This window comes from Eucyclogobius newberryi, unplaced genomic scaffold (assembly GCF_026437365.1).
Source record: "Eucyclogobius newberryi isolate DKJ021-1_F unplaced genomic scaffold, fEucNew1.0.hap1 SCAF_260, whole genome shotgun sequence".
Classification (NCBI taxonomy): domain Eukaryota; kingdom Metazoa; phylum Chordata; class Actinopteri; order Gobiiformes; family Gobiidae; genus Eucyclogobius; species Eucyclogobius newberryi.
In genome coordinates this window covers 4,426-20,000 of record NW_027315902.1, presented here as the reverse complement: position 1 = coordinate 20,000, position 15,575 = coordinate 4,426, and the positions used below count along the sequence as shown (strand labels likewise).

Genomic DNA, 15,575 nt, shown 5'->3' with positions numbered 1-15,575 from the left:
GAGTAGGAGTAGTAGGAGTAGGATTAGAAGTAGTAGGATTAGAAGTAGTAGTAGTAGTAGTACTAGGAGTAGTAGTAGGAGTAGTAGTAGTAGTAGGAGTAGTAGAAGTATGAGTAGTAGTAGAAGTAGGAGTAGTAGTAGTAGTAGTAGTAGTAGGAGTAGTATTAGGAGTAGGAGTAGTATTAGGAGTAGTAGAAGTAGTAGTAGGAGTAGTAATAGTAGTAGGAGTAGTAGTAGTAGGAGTAGAAGTAGAAGTAGTAGGAGTAGTAGTAGTAGTAGGAGTAGTAGTAGAAGTAGGAGTAGTAGTAGAAGTAGGAGTAGTAGTAGGAGTAGGAGTAGTAGTAGGAGTAGTAGTAGGAGTAGTAGAAGTAGGAGTACTATTAGGAGTAGGAGTAGTATTAGGAGTAGTAGAAGTAGGAGTAGTAATAGTAGTAGGAGTAGTAGGAGTAGTAGTAGTAGTAGGAGTAGAAGTAGAAGTAGTAGGAGTAGTAGGAGTAGTAGTAGGGCCAGAGCTGCATCAGGTGACTCTAATCCACTGAGAAGTACCACATTACTGCAAGTACTACAGCTACTACTTAGAGGAGGGAGAAACTGGATCATATGTTGACATGTTTGTTGACATGTCTGTTAACGTGTCTGTTGACATGTTTGTTCACATGTTTGTTGACATGTTGACATGTTTGTTGACATGTTGGCATGTTTGTTTGTGTGTAGCTCTGAGCCTGGTGCAGTGGGAGGAGCCTAAGAAGTCGGCCGCCGCCTTTTTCCTGTCGCTGACGGTGCTGATCTCCATGGCGACGCTGTCCGTCATCAGCGTGGTGTCGTACCTGTTGCTCACCTGTCTGTGCTGCACCATCACCTTCAGGTAAGCCCCACCCATATACACAGGCCCCTCCCCCTCAGGTAACCACTTCCTGTTTGTGTTTCAGAGTTTACAAAGCTGTGATCCAGGCGGTACAGAAGTCTGACGACGGACATCCATTCAAGTAATTTATACTTTTATACACTACTATTAATACTACGGCCACTACTGCAGCTGCAGAGTACTTTAACTACTGCATCTGAGTACTTTTACTCCTGTGTAGTTTTACTATTGCAGCTGGGTACTTTTACCACTGTGTACTTTTACTACTGCAGCTGTGTACTTTTACTACTGCATCTGAGTACTTTTACTACTGTGTACTTTCACTACTGCAGCTGTGTACTTTTGCTACTGCAGCTCTGTACTTTTACTACTGTGTACTTTCACTACTGCAGCTGTGTACTTTTACTACTGCAGCTGTGTACTTTTACTACTGTGTACTTTCACTACTGCAGCTAAGTACTTTTACTACTGCAGCTGGGTACTTTTACCACTGTGTACTTTTACTACTGCAGCTGTGTTCTTTTACTACTACATCTGAGTACTTTTACTTTTCACTACTGCAGCTGAGTGCTTTTACTACTGCAGCTGGGTACTTTTACTACTGCAGCTGGGTACTTTTACTACTGTGAACTTTTACTACTGCAGATGCAGAGAACTTTTACTACTGTGTACTTTTACAACTGCAGCTGGGTACTTTTACTACTGTGTACTTTTACTACTGCAGCTGTGTACTTTTACTACTGTGTACTTTTACTACGGCAGCTGGGTACTTTAACTACTGTGTACTTTTACTACTACAGCTGTGTACTTTTACTACTGCAGCTGTGTACTTTTACTACTGTGTACTTTTACTACTGCAGCTGGGTACTTTTACCACTGTGTACTTTTACTACTGCAGCTGTGTACTTTTACTACTGTGTACTTTTACTACTGCAGCTGGGTACTTTTACCACTGTGTACTTTTCCTACTGCAGCTGTGTACTTTTACTACTGTGTACTTTTACTACTGCAGCTGGGTACTTTAACTACTGTGTACTTTTACTACTACAGCTGTGTACTTTTACTACTGCAGCTGTGTACTTTTACTACTGTGTACTTTTACTACTGCAGCTGGGTACTTTTACCACTGTGTACTTTTCCTACTGCAGCTGTGTACTTTTACTACTGTGTACTTTTACTACTGCAGCTGGGTACTTTAACTACTGTGTACTTTTACTACTACAGCTGTGTACTTTTACTACTGCAGCTGTGTACTTTTACTACTGCATCTGAGTACTTTTACGACTGTGTACTTTCACTACTGCAGCTGTGTACTTTTACTACTGCAGCTGAGTACTTTTACTACTGTGTACTTTTACTACTGCAGCTGGGTACTTTTACCACTGTGTACTTTTCCTACTGCAGCTGTGTACTTTTACTACTGTGTACTTTTACTACTGCAGCTGGGTACTTTAACTACTGTGTACTTTTACTACTACAGCTGTGTACTTTTACTACTGCAGCTGTGTACTTTTACTACTGTGTACTTTTACTACTGCAGCTGGGTACTTTTACCACTGTGTACTTTTCCTACTGCAGCTGTGTACTTTTACTACTGTGTACTTTTACTACTGCAGCTGGGTACTTTAACTACTGTGTACTTTTACTACTACAGCTGTGTACTTTTACTACTGCAGCTGTGTACTTTTACTACTGCATCTGAGTACTTTTACGACTGTGTACTTTCACTACTGCAGCTGTGTACTTTTACTACTGCAGCTGAGTACTTTTACCACTGTGTACTTTCACTACTGCAGCTAAGTACTTTTGATACTGCAGCTGGGTACTTTTACCACTGCAGCTGGGTACTTTTTCCACTGCAGCAGGGGACTTTTACCACTGTGTACTTTTACTACTGTGTACTTTTAATACTGCAGCTGTGTACTTTTACTACTGCAGCTGAGAACTTTCACTACTGCAGCTGTGTACTTTTACTATTGCAGCTGTGTACTTTTACTACTGCAGCTGAGTACTTTAACTACTGCAGCTGTGTACTTTTACTACAGTGTACTTTTACTACTGCAGCTGGGTACTTTTACCACTGTCTACTTTTACTACTGCAGCTGTGTACTTTTACTACTGCAGCTGAGTACTTTTACTACTGTGTACTTTCACTACTGCAGCTGAGTACTTTTACTACTGTGTACTTTCACTACTGCAGCTGAGTACTTTTACTACTGTGTACTTTCACTACTGCAGCTAAGTACTTTTACTACTAGAGCTGGGTACTTTTACCACTGCAGCTGGGTACTTTTACCACTGCAGCTGGGTACTTTTACCACTGTGTACTTTGACTACTGCAGCTGTGTTCTTTTACTACTGCAGCTGTGTACTTTTACTACTGTGTACTTTTACTACTGCAGCTGTGTTCTTTTACTACTACATCTGAGTACTTTTACTTTTCACTACTGCAGCTAAGTACTTTTACTACTAGAGCTGGGTACTTTTACCACTGCAGCTGGGTACTTTTACCACTGTGTACTTTGACTACTGCAGCTCTGTTCTTTTACTACTGCAGCTGGGTACTTTTACTACTGTGTACTTTTACTACTGCAGCTGGGTACTTTTACTACTGTGTACTTTTACAACTGCAGCTGTGTACTTTTACTACTTTTACTACTGCAGCTGTGTACTTTTACTACTGCAACTGAGTACTTTTTCTACTGCAGCTGGGTACTTTTACTACTTTGTACTTTTACTACTGCAGCTGTGTACTTTTACTACTGCAATTGTGTACTTTTACTACTGTGTACTTTTACTACTGCAGCTGTGTACTTTTACAACTGCAGCTGTGTACTTTTACTACTGTGTACTTTTACTACTGCAGCTGAGTACTTTCACTACTGCAGCTGTGTACTTTTACTACTGTGTACTTTTACTACTGCAGCTGGGTACTTTTACCACTGTGTACTTTTCCTATTGCAGCTGTGTACTTTTACTACTGTGTACTTTTACCACTGTGTACTTTTACTACTGCAGCTGTGTACTTTTACTACTGCAAATGTGTACTTTTACGACTGCAGCTGTGTACTTTTACTACTGTGTACTTTCACTACTGCAGCTGTGTACTTTTACTACTGTGTACTTTTACCACTGTGTACTTTTACTACTGCAGCTGTGTACTTTTACTACTGCAAATGTGTACTTTTACTACTGCAGCTGTGTACTTTTACTACTGTGTGCTTTTACTACTGCAGCTGTGTACTTTTGCTACTGTGTACTTTCACTACTGCAGCTGTGTACTTTTACTTCTGCAGCTGTGTACTTTTACTACTGTGTACTTTCACAACTGCAGCTGAGTACTTTTACTACTCTGTACTTTCACTACTGCAGCTAAGTACTTTTACTACTGTGTTCGTTTACTACTGCAGCTGGGTACTTTAACTACTGTGTACTTTTACTACTACTGCTGTGTACCTTTACTACTGCAACTGGGTACTTTTTCTACTGCATCTGAGTACTTTTACTACTGTGTACTTTCACTACTGCAGCTGTGTACTTTTACTACCGCAGCTGAGTAATTTTACTACTGTGTACTTTCACTACTGCAGCTAAGTACTTTTACTACTGCAGCTGGGTACTTTTACCACTGCAGCTGGGTACTTTTACCACTGCAGCTGGGTACTTTTACCACTGTGTACTTTTACTACTGCAGCTGTGTACTTTTACTACTGTGTACTTTTACTCCTGCAGCTGTGTACTTTTACTACTGTGTACTTTTACTACTACAGCTGTGTACTTTTACTACTACAGCTGTGTACTTTTACTCCTGCAGCTGTGTACTTTTACTACTGTGTACTTTTCCTACTGCAGCTGTGTACTTTTACTACTGCATCTGAGTACTTCTACTACTGTGTACTTTCACTACTGCAGCTGTGTACTTTTACTACTGCAGCTGAGAACTTTTACTACTGTGTACTTTCACTACTGCAGCTGAGTACTTTTACTACTCTGTACTTTTACTACTGTGTACTTTTACTGCTGTTTACTTTTACTACTGCAGCTGGGTACTTTAACTACTGTGTACTTTTACTACTATATCTGAGTATTTTTACTTTTCACTACTGCAGCTGAGTGCTTTTACTACTGCATCTGAGTACTTTGACTACTGTGTACTTTTACTACTGCAGCTGGGTACTTTTACCACTGTGTACTTTTACTACTGCAGCTGTGTACTTTTACTACTGCAAATGTGTACTTTTACTACTGCAGCTGTGTACTTTTACTACTGTGTAATTTTACTACTGCAGCTGGGTACTTTTACCACTGTGTACTTTTCCTATCGCAGCTGTGTACTTTTACTACTGTGTACTTTTACCACTGTGTACTTTTACTACTGCAGCTGTGTACTTTTACTACTGCAAATGTGTACTTTTACGACTGCAGCTGTGTACTTTTACTACTGTGTACTTTCACTACTGCAGCTGTGTACTTTTACTACTGTGTACTTTTACCACTGTGTACTTTTACTACTGCAGCTGTGTACTTTTACTACTGCAAATGTGTACTTTTACTACTGCAGCTGTGTACTTTTACTACTGTGTGCTTTTACTACTGCAGCTGTGTACTTTTGCTACTGTGTACTTTCACTACTGCAGCTGTGTACTTTTACTTCTGCAGCTGTGTACTTTTACTACTGTGTACTTTCACTACTGCAGCTGAGTACTTTTACTACTCTGTACTTTCACTACTGCAGCTAAGTACTTTTACTACTGTGTACTTTTACTACTACTGCTGTGTACTTTTACTACTGCAACTGGGTACTTTTACTACTGCATCTGAGTACTTTTACTACTGTGTACTTTCACTACTGCAGCTAAGTACTTTTACTACTGCAGCTGGGTACTTTTACCACTGCAGCTGGGTACTTTTACCACTGTGTACTTTTACTACTGCAGCTGTGTACTTTTACTACTGTGTACTTTTACTACGGCAGCTGGGTACTTTAACTACTGTGTACTTTTACTACTACAGCTGTGTACTTTTACTCCTGCAGCTGTGTACTTTTACTACTGTGTACTTTCACTACTGCAGCTGAGTACTTTTACTACTCTGTACTTTTACTACTGTGTACTTTTACTGCTGTTTACTTTTACTACTGCAGCTGGGTACTTTAACTACTGTGTACTTTTACTACTATATCTGAGTATTTTTACTTTTCACTACTGCAGCTGAGTGCTTTTACTACTGCATCTGAGTACTTTGACTACTGTGTACTTTTACTACTGCAGCTGGGTACTTTTACCACTGTGTACTTTTACTACTGCAGCTGTGTACTTTTACTACTGCAAATGTGTACTTTTACTACTGCAGCTGTGTACTTTTACTACTGTGTACTTTCACTACTGCAGCTGTGTACTTTTACTTCTGCAGCTGTGTACTTTTACTACTGTGTACTTTTACTACTGCGGCTGGGTACTTTTACCACTGTGTACTTTTACTACTGCAGCTGGGTACTTTTACCACTGTGTACTTTTCCTACTGCAGCTGTGTACTTTTACTACTCTGTACTTTTACTACTGCAGCTGGGTACTTTAACTACTGTGTACTTTTACTACTACAGCTGTGTACTTTTACTACTGCAGCTGTGTACTTTTACTACTGCATCTGTGTACTTTTACTACTGTGTACTTTCACTACTTCAGCTGTGTACTTTTACTACTGCAGCTGAGTACTTTTACTACTGTGTACTTTCACTACTGCAGCTGAGTACTTTTACTACTGTGTACTTTCACTACTGCAGCTGAGTACTTTTACTACTGTGTACTTTCACTACTGCAGCTAAGTACTTTTACTACTAGAGCTGGGTACTTTTACCACTGCAGCTGGGTACTTTTACCACTGTGTACTTTTACTACTGTGTACTTTTAATACTGCAGCTGTGTACTTTTACTACTGCAGCTGAGAACTTTCACTACTGCAGCTGTGTACTTTTACTACTGCAGCTGTGTACTTTTACTACTGCAGCTGAGTACTTTAACTACTGCAGCTGTGTACTTTTACTACAGTGTACTTTTACTACTGCAGCTGGGTACTTTTACCACTGTCTACTTTTACTACTGCAGCTGGGTACTTTTACCACTGTGTACTTTTCCTATTGCAGCTGTGTACTTTTACTACTGTGTATTTTTACTACTGTGTACTTTTACTACTGTTTACTTTTACTACTGCAGCTGGGTACTTTAACTACTGTGTACTTTTACTACTACATCTGAGTACTTTTACTTTTCACTACTGCAGCTGAGTGCTTTTACTACTGCATCTGAGTACTTTTAACTACTGTGTACTTTTACTACTGCAGCTGGGTACTTTTACCACTGTGTACTTTTACTACTGCAGCTGTGTACTTTTACTACTGCAGCTGGGTACTTTTACTACTGTATACTTTCACTACTGCAGCTGAGTACTTTTACTACTGTGTACTTTCACTACTGCATTTAAGTACTTTTTCTACTGCAGCTGGGTACTTTTACCACTGTGTACTTTTACTACTTTAGCTTTGTACTTTTACTACTACATCTGAATACTTTTACTCCTGCAGCCGGGTACTTTTACTACTGCAGCTGTGTACTTTTACTACTGCAGCTGTGTACTTTTACTACTGTAACTGTGTACTTTTACTACTGTGACTGTGTACTTTTACTACTGCAGCTGTGTACTTTTACTACTGCAGCTGTGTACTTTTACTACTGCAGCTGGGTACTTTTACTACTGTGTACTTTTACAACTGCAGCTGTGTACTTTTACTACTTTTACTACTGCAGCTGTGTACTTTTACTACTGCAACTGAGTACTTTTTCTACTGCAGCTGGGTACTTTTACTACTTTGTACTTTTACTACTGCAGCTGTGTACTTTTACTACTGCAATTGTGTACTTTTACTACTGTGTACTTTTACTACTGCAGCTGTGTACTTTTACAACTGCAGCTGTGTACTTTTACTACTCTGTACTTTTACTACTGCAGCTGAGTACTTTCACTACTGCAGCTGTGTACTTTTACTACTGTGTACTTTTACTACTGCAGCTGGGTACTTTTACCACTGTGTACTTTTCCTATTGCAGCTGTGTACTTTTACTACTGTGTACTTTTACCACTGTGTACTTTTACTACTGCAGCTGTGTGCTTTTACTACTGCAGCTGTGTACTTTTACTTCTGCAGCTGTGTACTTTTACTACTGTGTACTTTCCCTACTGCAGCTGAGTACTTTTACTACTCTGTACTTTCAATACTGCAGCTAAGTACTTTTACTACTGTGTTCTTTTACTACTGCAGCTGGGTACTTTAACTGCTGTGTACTTTTACTACTACTGCTGTGTACTTTTACTACTGCAACTGGGTACTTTTACTACTGCATCTGAGTACTTTTACTACTGTGTACTTTCACTACTGCAGCTGTGTACTTTTACTACCGCAGCTGAGTACTTTTACTACTGTGTACTTTCACTACTGCAGCTAAGTACTTTTACTACTGCAGCTGGGTACTTTTACCACTGCAGCTGGGTACTTTTACCACTGTGTACTTTTACTACTGCAGCTGTGTACTTTTACTACTGTGTACTTTTACTACTGCAGCTGTGTACTTTTACCACTGTGTACTTTTACTACTGCAGCTGTGTACTTTTACTACTGCAAATGTGTACTTTCACTACTGCAGCTGAGTACTTTTACTACTGTGTACTTTCACTACTGCAGCTGAGTACTTTTACTACTGTGTACTTTCACTACTGCAGCTAAGTACTTTTACTACTAGAGCTGGGTACTTTTACCACTGCAGCTGGGTACTTTTACCACTGCAGCTGGGTACTTTTACCACTGTGTACTTTTACTACTGTGTACTTTTAATACTGCAGCTGTGTACTTTTACTACTGCAGCTGAGAACTTTCACTACTGCAGCTGTGTACTTTTACTACTGCAGCTGTGTACTTTTACTACTGCAGCTGAGTACTTTAACTACTGCAGCTGTGTACTTTTACTACAGTGTACTTTTACTACTGCAGCTGGGTACTTTTACCACTGTCTACTTTTACTACTGCAGCTGGGTACTTTTACCACTGTGTACTTTTCCTATTGCAGCTGTGTACTTTTACTACTGCAGCTGAGTACTTTTACTACTGTGTACTTTCACTACTGCAGCTGGGTACTTTAACTACTGTGTACTTTTACTACTACAGCTGTGTACTTTTACTACTGCAGCTGTGTACTTTTACTACTGTGTACTTTTACTACTGCAGCTGGGTACTTTTACCACTGTGTACTTTTCCTACTGCAGCTGTGTACTTTTACTACTGTGTACTTTTACTACTGCAGCTGTGTACTTTTACTACTGTGTACTTTTACTACTGCAGCTGGGTACTTTTACTACTGTGTACTTTTACCACTGTGTACTTTTACTACTGCAGCTGTGTACTTTTACTACTGCAAATGTGTACTTTTACTACTGCAGCTGTGTACTTTTACTACTGTGTGCTTTTACTACTGCAGCTGTGTACTTTTGCTACTGTGTACTTTCACTACTGCAGCTGTGTACTTTTACTTCTGCAGCTGTGTACTTTTACTACTGTGTACTTTCACTACTGCAGCTGAGTACTTTTACTACTCTGTACTTTCACTACTGCAGCTAAGTACTTTTACTACTGTGTACTTTTACTACTACTGCTGTGTACCTTTACTACTGCAACTGGGTACTTTTACTACTGCATCTGAGTACTTTTACTACTGTGTACTTTCACTACTGCAGCTAAGTACTTTTACTACTGCAGCTGGGTACTTTTACCACTGCAGCTGGGTACTTTTACCACTGCAGCTGGGTACTTTTACCACTGTGTACTTTTACTACTGCAGCTGTGTACTTTTACTACTGTGTACTTTTACTACGGCAGCTGGGTACTTTAACTACTGTGTACTTTTACTACTACAGCTGTGTACTTTTACTCCTGCAGCTGTGTACTTTTACTACTGTGTACTTTCACTACTGCAGCTGAGTACTTTTACTACTCTGTACTTTTACTACTGTGTACTTTTACTGCTGTTTACTTTTACTACTGCAGCTGGGTACTTTAACTACTGTGTACTTTTACTACTATATCTGAGTATTTTTACTTTTCACTACTGCAGCTGAGTGCTTTTACTACTGCATCTGAGTACTTTGACTACTGTGTACTTTTACTACTGCAGCTGGGTACTTTTACCACTGTGTACTTTTACTACTGCAGCTGTGTACTTTTACTACTGCAAATGTGTACTTTTACTACTGCAGCTGTGTACTTTTACTACTGTGTACTTTCACTACTGCAGCTGTGTACTTTTACTTCTGCAGCTGTGTACTTTTACTACTGTGTACTTTTACTACTGCGGCTGGGTACTTTTACCACTGTGTACTTTTACTACTGCAGCTGGGTACTTTTACCACTGTGTACTTTTCCTACTGCAGCTGTGTACTTTTACTACTCTGTACTTTTACTACTGCAGCTGGGTACTTTAACTACTGTGTACTTTTACTACTACAGCTGTGTACTTTTACTACTGCAGCTGTGTACTTTTACTACTGCATCTGAGTACTTTTACTACTGTGTACTTTCACTACTTCAGCTGTGTACTTTTACTACTGCAGCTGAGTACTTTTACTACTGTGTACTTTCACTACTGCAGCTGAGTACTTTTACTACTGTGTACTTTCACTACTGCAGCTGAGTACTTTTACTACTGTGTACTTTCACTACTGCAGCTAAGTACTTTTACTACTGGAGCTGGGTACTTTTACCACTGCAGCTGGGTACTTTTACCACTGTGTACTTTTACTACTGTGTACTTTTAATACTGCAGCTGTGTACTTTTACTACTGCAGCTGAGAACTTTCACTACTGCAGCTGTGTACTTTTACTACTGCAGCTGTGTACTTTTACTACTGCAGCTGAGTACTTTAACTACTGCAGCTGTGTACTTTTACTACAGTGTACTTTTACTACTGCAGCTGGGTACTTTTACCACTGTCTACTTTTACTACTGCAGCTGGGTACTTTTACCACTGTGTACTTTTCCTATTGCAGCTGTGTACTTTTACTACTGTGTACTTTTACTACTGTGTACTTTTACTACTGTTTACTTTTACTACTGCAGCTGGGTACTTTAACTACTGTGTACTTTTACTACTACATCTGAGTACTTTTACTTTTCACTACTGCAGCTGAGTGCTTTTACTACTGCATCTGAGTACTTTTAACTACTGTGTACTTTTACTACTGCAGCTGGGTACTTTTACCACTGTGTACTTTTACTACTGCAGCTGTGTACTTTTACTACTGCAGCTGGGTACTTTTACTACTGTATACTTTCACTACTGCAGCTGAGTACTTTTACTACTGTGTACTTTCACTACTGCATTTAAGTACTTTTTCTACTGCAGCTGGGTACTTTTACCACTGTGTACTTTTACTACTTTAGCTTTGTACTTTTACTACTACATCTGAATACTTTTACTCCTGCAGCCGGGTACTTTTACTACTGCAGCTGTGTACTTTTACTACTGCAGCTGTGTACTTTTACTACTGTAACTGTGTACTTTTACTACTGTAACTGTGTACTTTTACTACTGCAGCTGTGTACTTTTACTACTGCAGCTGTGTACTTTTACTACTGCAGCTGGGTACTTTTACTACTGTGTACTTTTACAACTGCAGCTGTGTACTTTTACTACTTTTACTACTGCAGCTGTGTACTTTTACTACTGCAACTGAGTACTTTTTCTACTGCAGCTGGGTACTTTTACTACTTTGTACTTTTACTACTGCAGCTGTGTACTTTTACTACTGCAATTGTGTACTTTTACTACTGTGTACTTTTACTACTGCAGCTGTGTACTTTTACAACTGCAGCTGTGTACTTTTACTACTCTGTACTTTTACTACTGCAGCTGAGTACTTTCACTACTGCAGCTGTGTACTTTTACTACTGTGTACTTTTACTACTGCAGCTGGGTACTTTTACCACTGTGTACTTTTCCTATTGCAGCTGTGTACTTTTACTACTGTGTACTTTTACCACTGTGTACTTTTACTACTGCAGCTGTGTGCTTTTACTACTGCAGCTGTGTACTTTTACTTCTGCAGCTGTGTACTTTTACTACTGTGTACTTTCCCTACTGCAGCTGAGTACTTTTACTACTCTGTACTTTCAATACTGCAGCTAAGTACTTTTACTACTGTGTTCTTTTACTACTGCAGCTGGGTACTTTAACTGCTGTGTACTTTTACTACTACTGCTGTGTACTTTTACTACTGCAACTGGGTACTTTTACTACTGCATCTGAGTACTTTTACTACTGTGTACTTTCACTACTGCAGCTGTGTACTTTTACTACCGCAGCTGAGTACTTTTACTACTGTGTACTTTCACTACTGCAGCTAAGTACTTTTACTACTGCAGCTGGGTACTTTTACCACTGCAGCTGGGTACTTTTACCACTGTGTACTTTTACTACTGCAGCTGTGTACTTTTACTACTGTGTACTTTTACTACTGCAGCTGTGTACTTTTACTACTGCAAATGTGTACTTTCACTACTGCAGCTGAGTACTTTTACTACTGTGTACTTTCACTACTGCAGCTGAGTACTTTTACTACTGTGTACTTTCACTACTGCAGCTAAGTACTTTTACTACTAGAGCTGGGTACTTTTACCACTGCAGCTGGGTACTTTTAATACTGCAGCTGTGTACTTTTACTACTGCAGCTGAGAACTTTCACTACTGCAGCTGTGTACTTTTACTACTGCAGCTGTGTACTTTTACTACTGCAGCTGAGTACTTTAACTACTGCAGCTGTGTACTTTTACTACAGTGTACTTTTACTACTGCAGCTGGGTACTTTTACCACTGTCTACTTTTACTACTGCAGCTGGGTACTTTTACCACTGTGTACTTTTCCTATTGCAGCTGTGTACTTTTACTACTGCAGCTGAGTACTTTTACTACTGTGTACTTTCACTACTGCAGCTGGGTACTTTAACTACTGTGTACTTTTACTACTACAGCTGTGTACTTTTACTACTGCAGCTGTGTACTTTTACTACTGTGTACTTTTACTACTGCAGCTGGGTACTTTTACCACTGTGTACTTTTCCTACTGCAGCTGTGTACTTTTACTACTGTGTACTTTTACTACTGCAGCTGTGTACTTTTACTACTGTAACTGTGTACTTTTACTACTGTAACTGTGTACTTTTACTACTGCAGCTGTGTACTTTTACTACTGCAGCTGTGTACTTTTACTACTGCAGCTGGGTACTTTTACTACTGTGTACTTTTACAACTGCAGCTGTGTACTTTTACTACTTTTACTACTGCAGCTGTGTACTTTTACTACTGCAACTGAGTACTTTTTCTACTGCAGCTGGGTACTTTTACTACTTTGTACTTTTACTACTGCAGCTGTGTACTTTTACTACTGCAATTGTGTACTTTTACTACTGTGTACTTTTACTACTGCAGCTGTGTACTTTTACAACTGCAGCTGTGTACTTTTACTACTCTGTACTTTTACTACTGCAGCTGAGTACTTTCACTACTGCAGCTGTGTACTTTTACTACTGTGTACTTTTACTACTGCAGCTGGGTACTTTTACCACTGTGTACTTTTCCTATTGCAGCTGTGTACTTTTACTACTGTGTACTTTTACCACTGTGTACTTTTACTACTGCAGCTGTGTGCTTTTACTACTGCAGCTGTGTACTTTTACTTCTGCAGCTGTGTACTTTTACTACTGTGTACTTTCCCTACTGCAGCTGAGTACTTTTACTACTCTGTACTTTCAATACTGCAGCTAAGTACTTTTACTACTGTGTTCTTTTACTACTGCAGCTGGGTACTTTAACTGCTGTGTACTTTTACTACTACTGCTGTGTACTTTTACTACTGCAACTGGGTACTTTTACTACTGCATCTGAGTACTTTTACTACTGTGTACTTTCACTACTGCAGCTGTGTACTTTTACTACCGCAGCTGAGTACTTTTACTACTGTGTACTTTCACTACTGCAGCTAAGTACTTTTACTACTGCAGCTGGGTACTTTTACCACTGCAGCTGGGTACTTTTACCACTGTGTACTTTTACTACTGCAGCTGTGTACTTTTACTACTGTGTACTTTTACTACTGCAGCTGTGTACTTTTACTACTGCAAATGTGTACTTTCACTACTGCAGCTGAGTACTTTTACTACTGTGTACTTTCACTACTGCAGCTGAGTACTTTTACTACTGTGTACTTTCACTACTGCAGCTAAGTACTTTTACTACTAGAGCTGGGTACTTTTACCACTGCAGCTGGGTACTTTTAATACTGCAGCTGTGTACTTTTACTACTGCAGCTGAGAACTTTCACTACTGCAGCTGTGTACTTTTACTACTGCAGCTGTGTACTTTTACTACTGCAGCTGAGTACTTTAACTACTGCAGCTGTGTACTTTTACTACAGTGTACTTTTACTACTGCAGCTGGGTACTTTTACCACTGTCTACTTTTACTACTGCAGCTGGGTACTTTTACCACTGTGTACTTTTCCTATTGCAGCTGTGTACTTTTACTACTGCAGCTGAGTACTTTTACTACTGTGTACTTTCACTACTGCAGCTGGGTACTTTAACTACTGTGTACTTTTACTACTACAGCTGTGTACTTTTACTACTGCAGCTGTGTACTTTTACTACTGTGTACTTTTACTACTGCAGCTGGGTACTTTTACCACTGTGTACTTTTCCTACTGCAGCTGTGTACTTTTACTACTGTGTACTTTTACTACTGCAGCTGGGTACTTTAACTACTGTGTACTTTTACTACTACAGCTGTGTACTTTTACTACTGCAGCTGTGTACTTTTACTACTGCATCTGAGTACTTTTACGGCTGTGTACTTTCACTACTGCAGCTGTGTACTTTTACTACTGCAGCTGAGTACTTTTACCACTGTGTACTTTTACTACTGCAGCTGTGTACTTTTACTACTGCATCTGAGTACTTTTACTACTGTGTACTTTCACTACTGCAGCTGTGTACTTTTGCTACTGCAGCTCTGTACTTTTACTACTGTGTACTTTCACTACTGCAGCTGTGTACTTTTACTACTGCAGCTGTGTACTTTTACTACTGTGTACTTTCACTACTGCAGCTAAGTACTTTTACTACTGCAGCTGGGTACTTTTACCACTGTGTACTTTTACTACTGCAGCTGTGTTCTTTTACTACTACATCTGAGTACTTTTACTTTTCACTACTGCAGCTGAGTGCTTTTACTACTGCAGCTGGGTACTTTTACTACTGCAGCTGGGTACTTTTACTACTGTGAACTTTTACTACTGCAGATGCAGAGAACTTTTACTACTGTGTACTTTTACAACTGCAGCTGGGTACTTTTACTACTGTGTACTTTTACTACTGCAGCTGTGTACTTTTACTACTGTGTACTTTTACTACGGCAGCTGGGTACTTTAACTACTGTGTACTTTTACTACTACAGCTGTGTACTTTTACTACTGCAGCTGTGTACTTTTACTACTGTGTACTTTTACTACTGCAGCTGCGTACTTTTACCACTGTGTACTTTTACTACTGCAGCTGTGTACTTTTACTACTGTGTACTTTTACTACTGCAGCTGGGTACTTTTACCACTGTGTAC

The 15,575-nt window shown here is 39.5% G+C and overlaps 1 protein-coding gene across 1 annotated transcript in view; it reads left to right on the top strand.

Annotated features, from left to right (window-relative positions):
- Window positions 1-990, top strand: part of LOC140372589 (reticulon-3-like) — a 3,886-nt gene extending 2,896 nt beyond the window's left edge. The window contains exons 3-4 of the mRNA XM_072459727.1: window positions 715-865; window positions 930-990. Of these exons, the coding sequence (XP_072315828.1) occupies window positions 715-865; window positions 930-990 (212 nt within the window). The remainder of the gene's footprint in view (window positions 1-714; window positions 866-929) is intronic.
- Window positions 991-15,575: the final 14,585 nt, after the last annotated feature.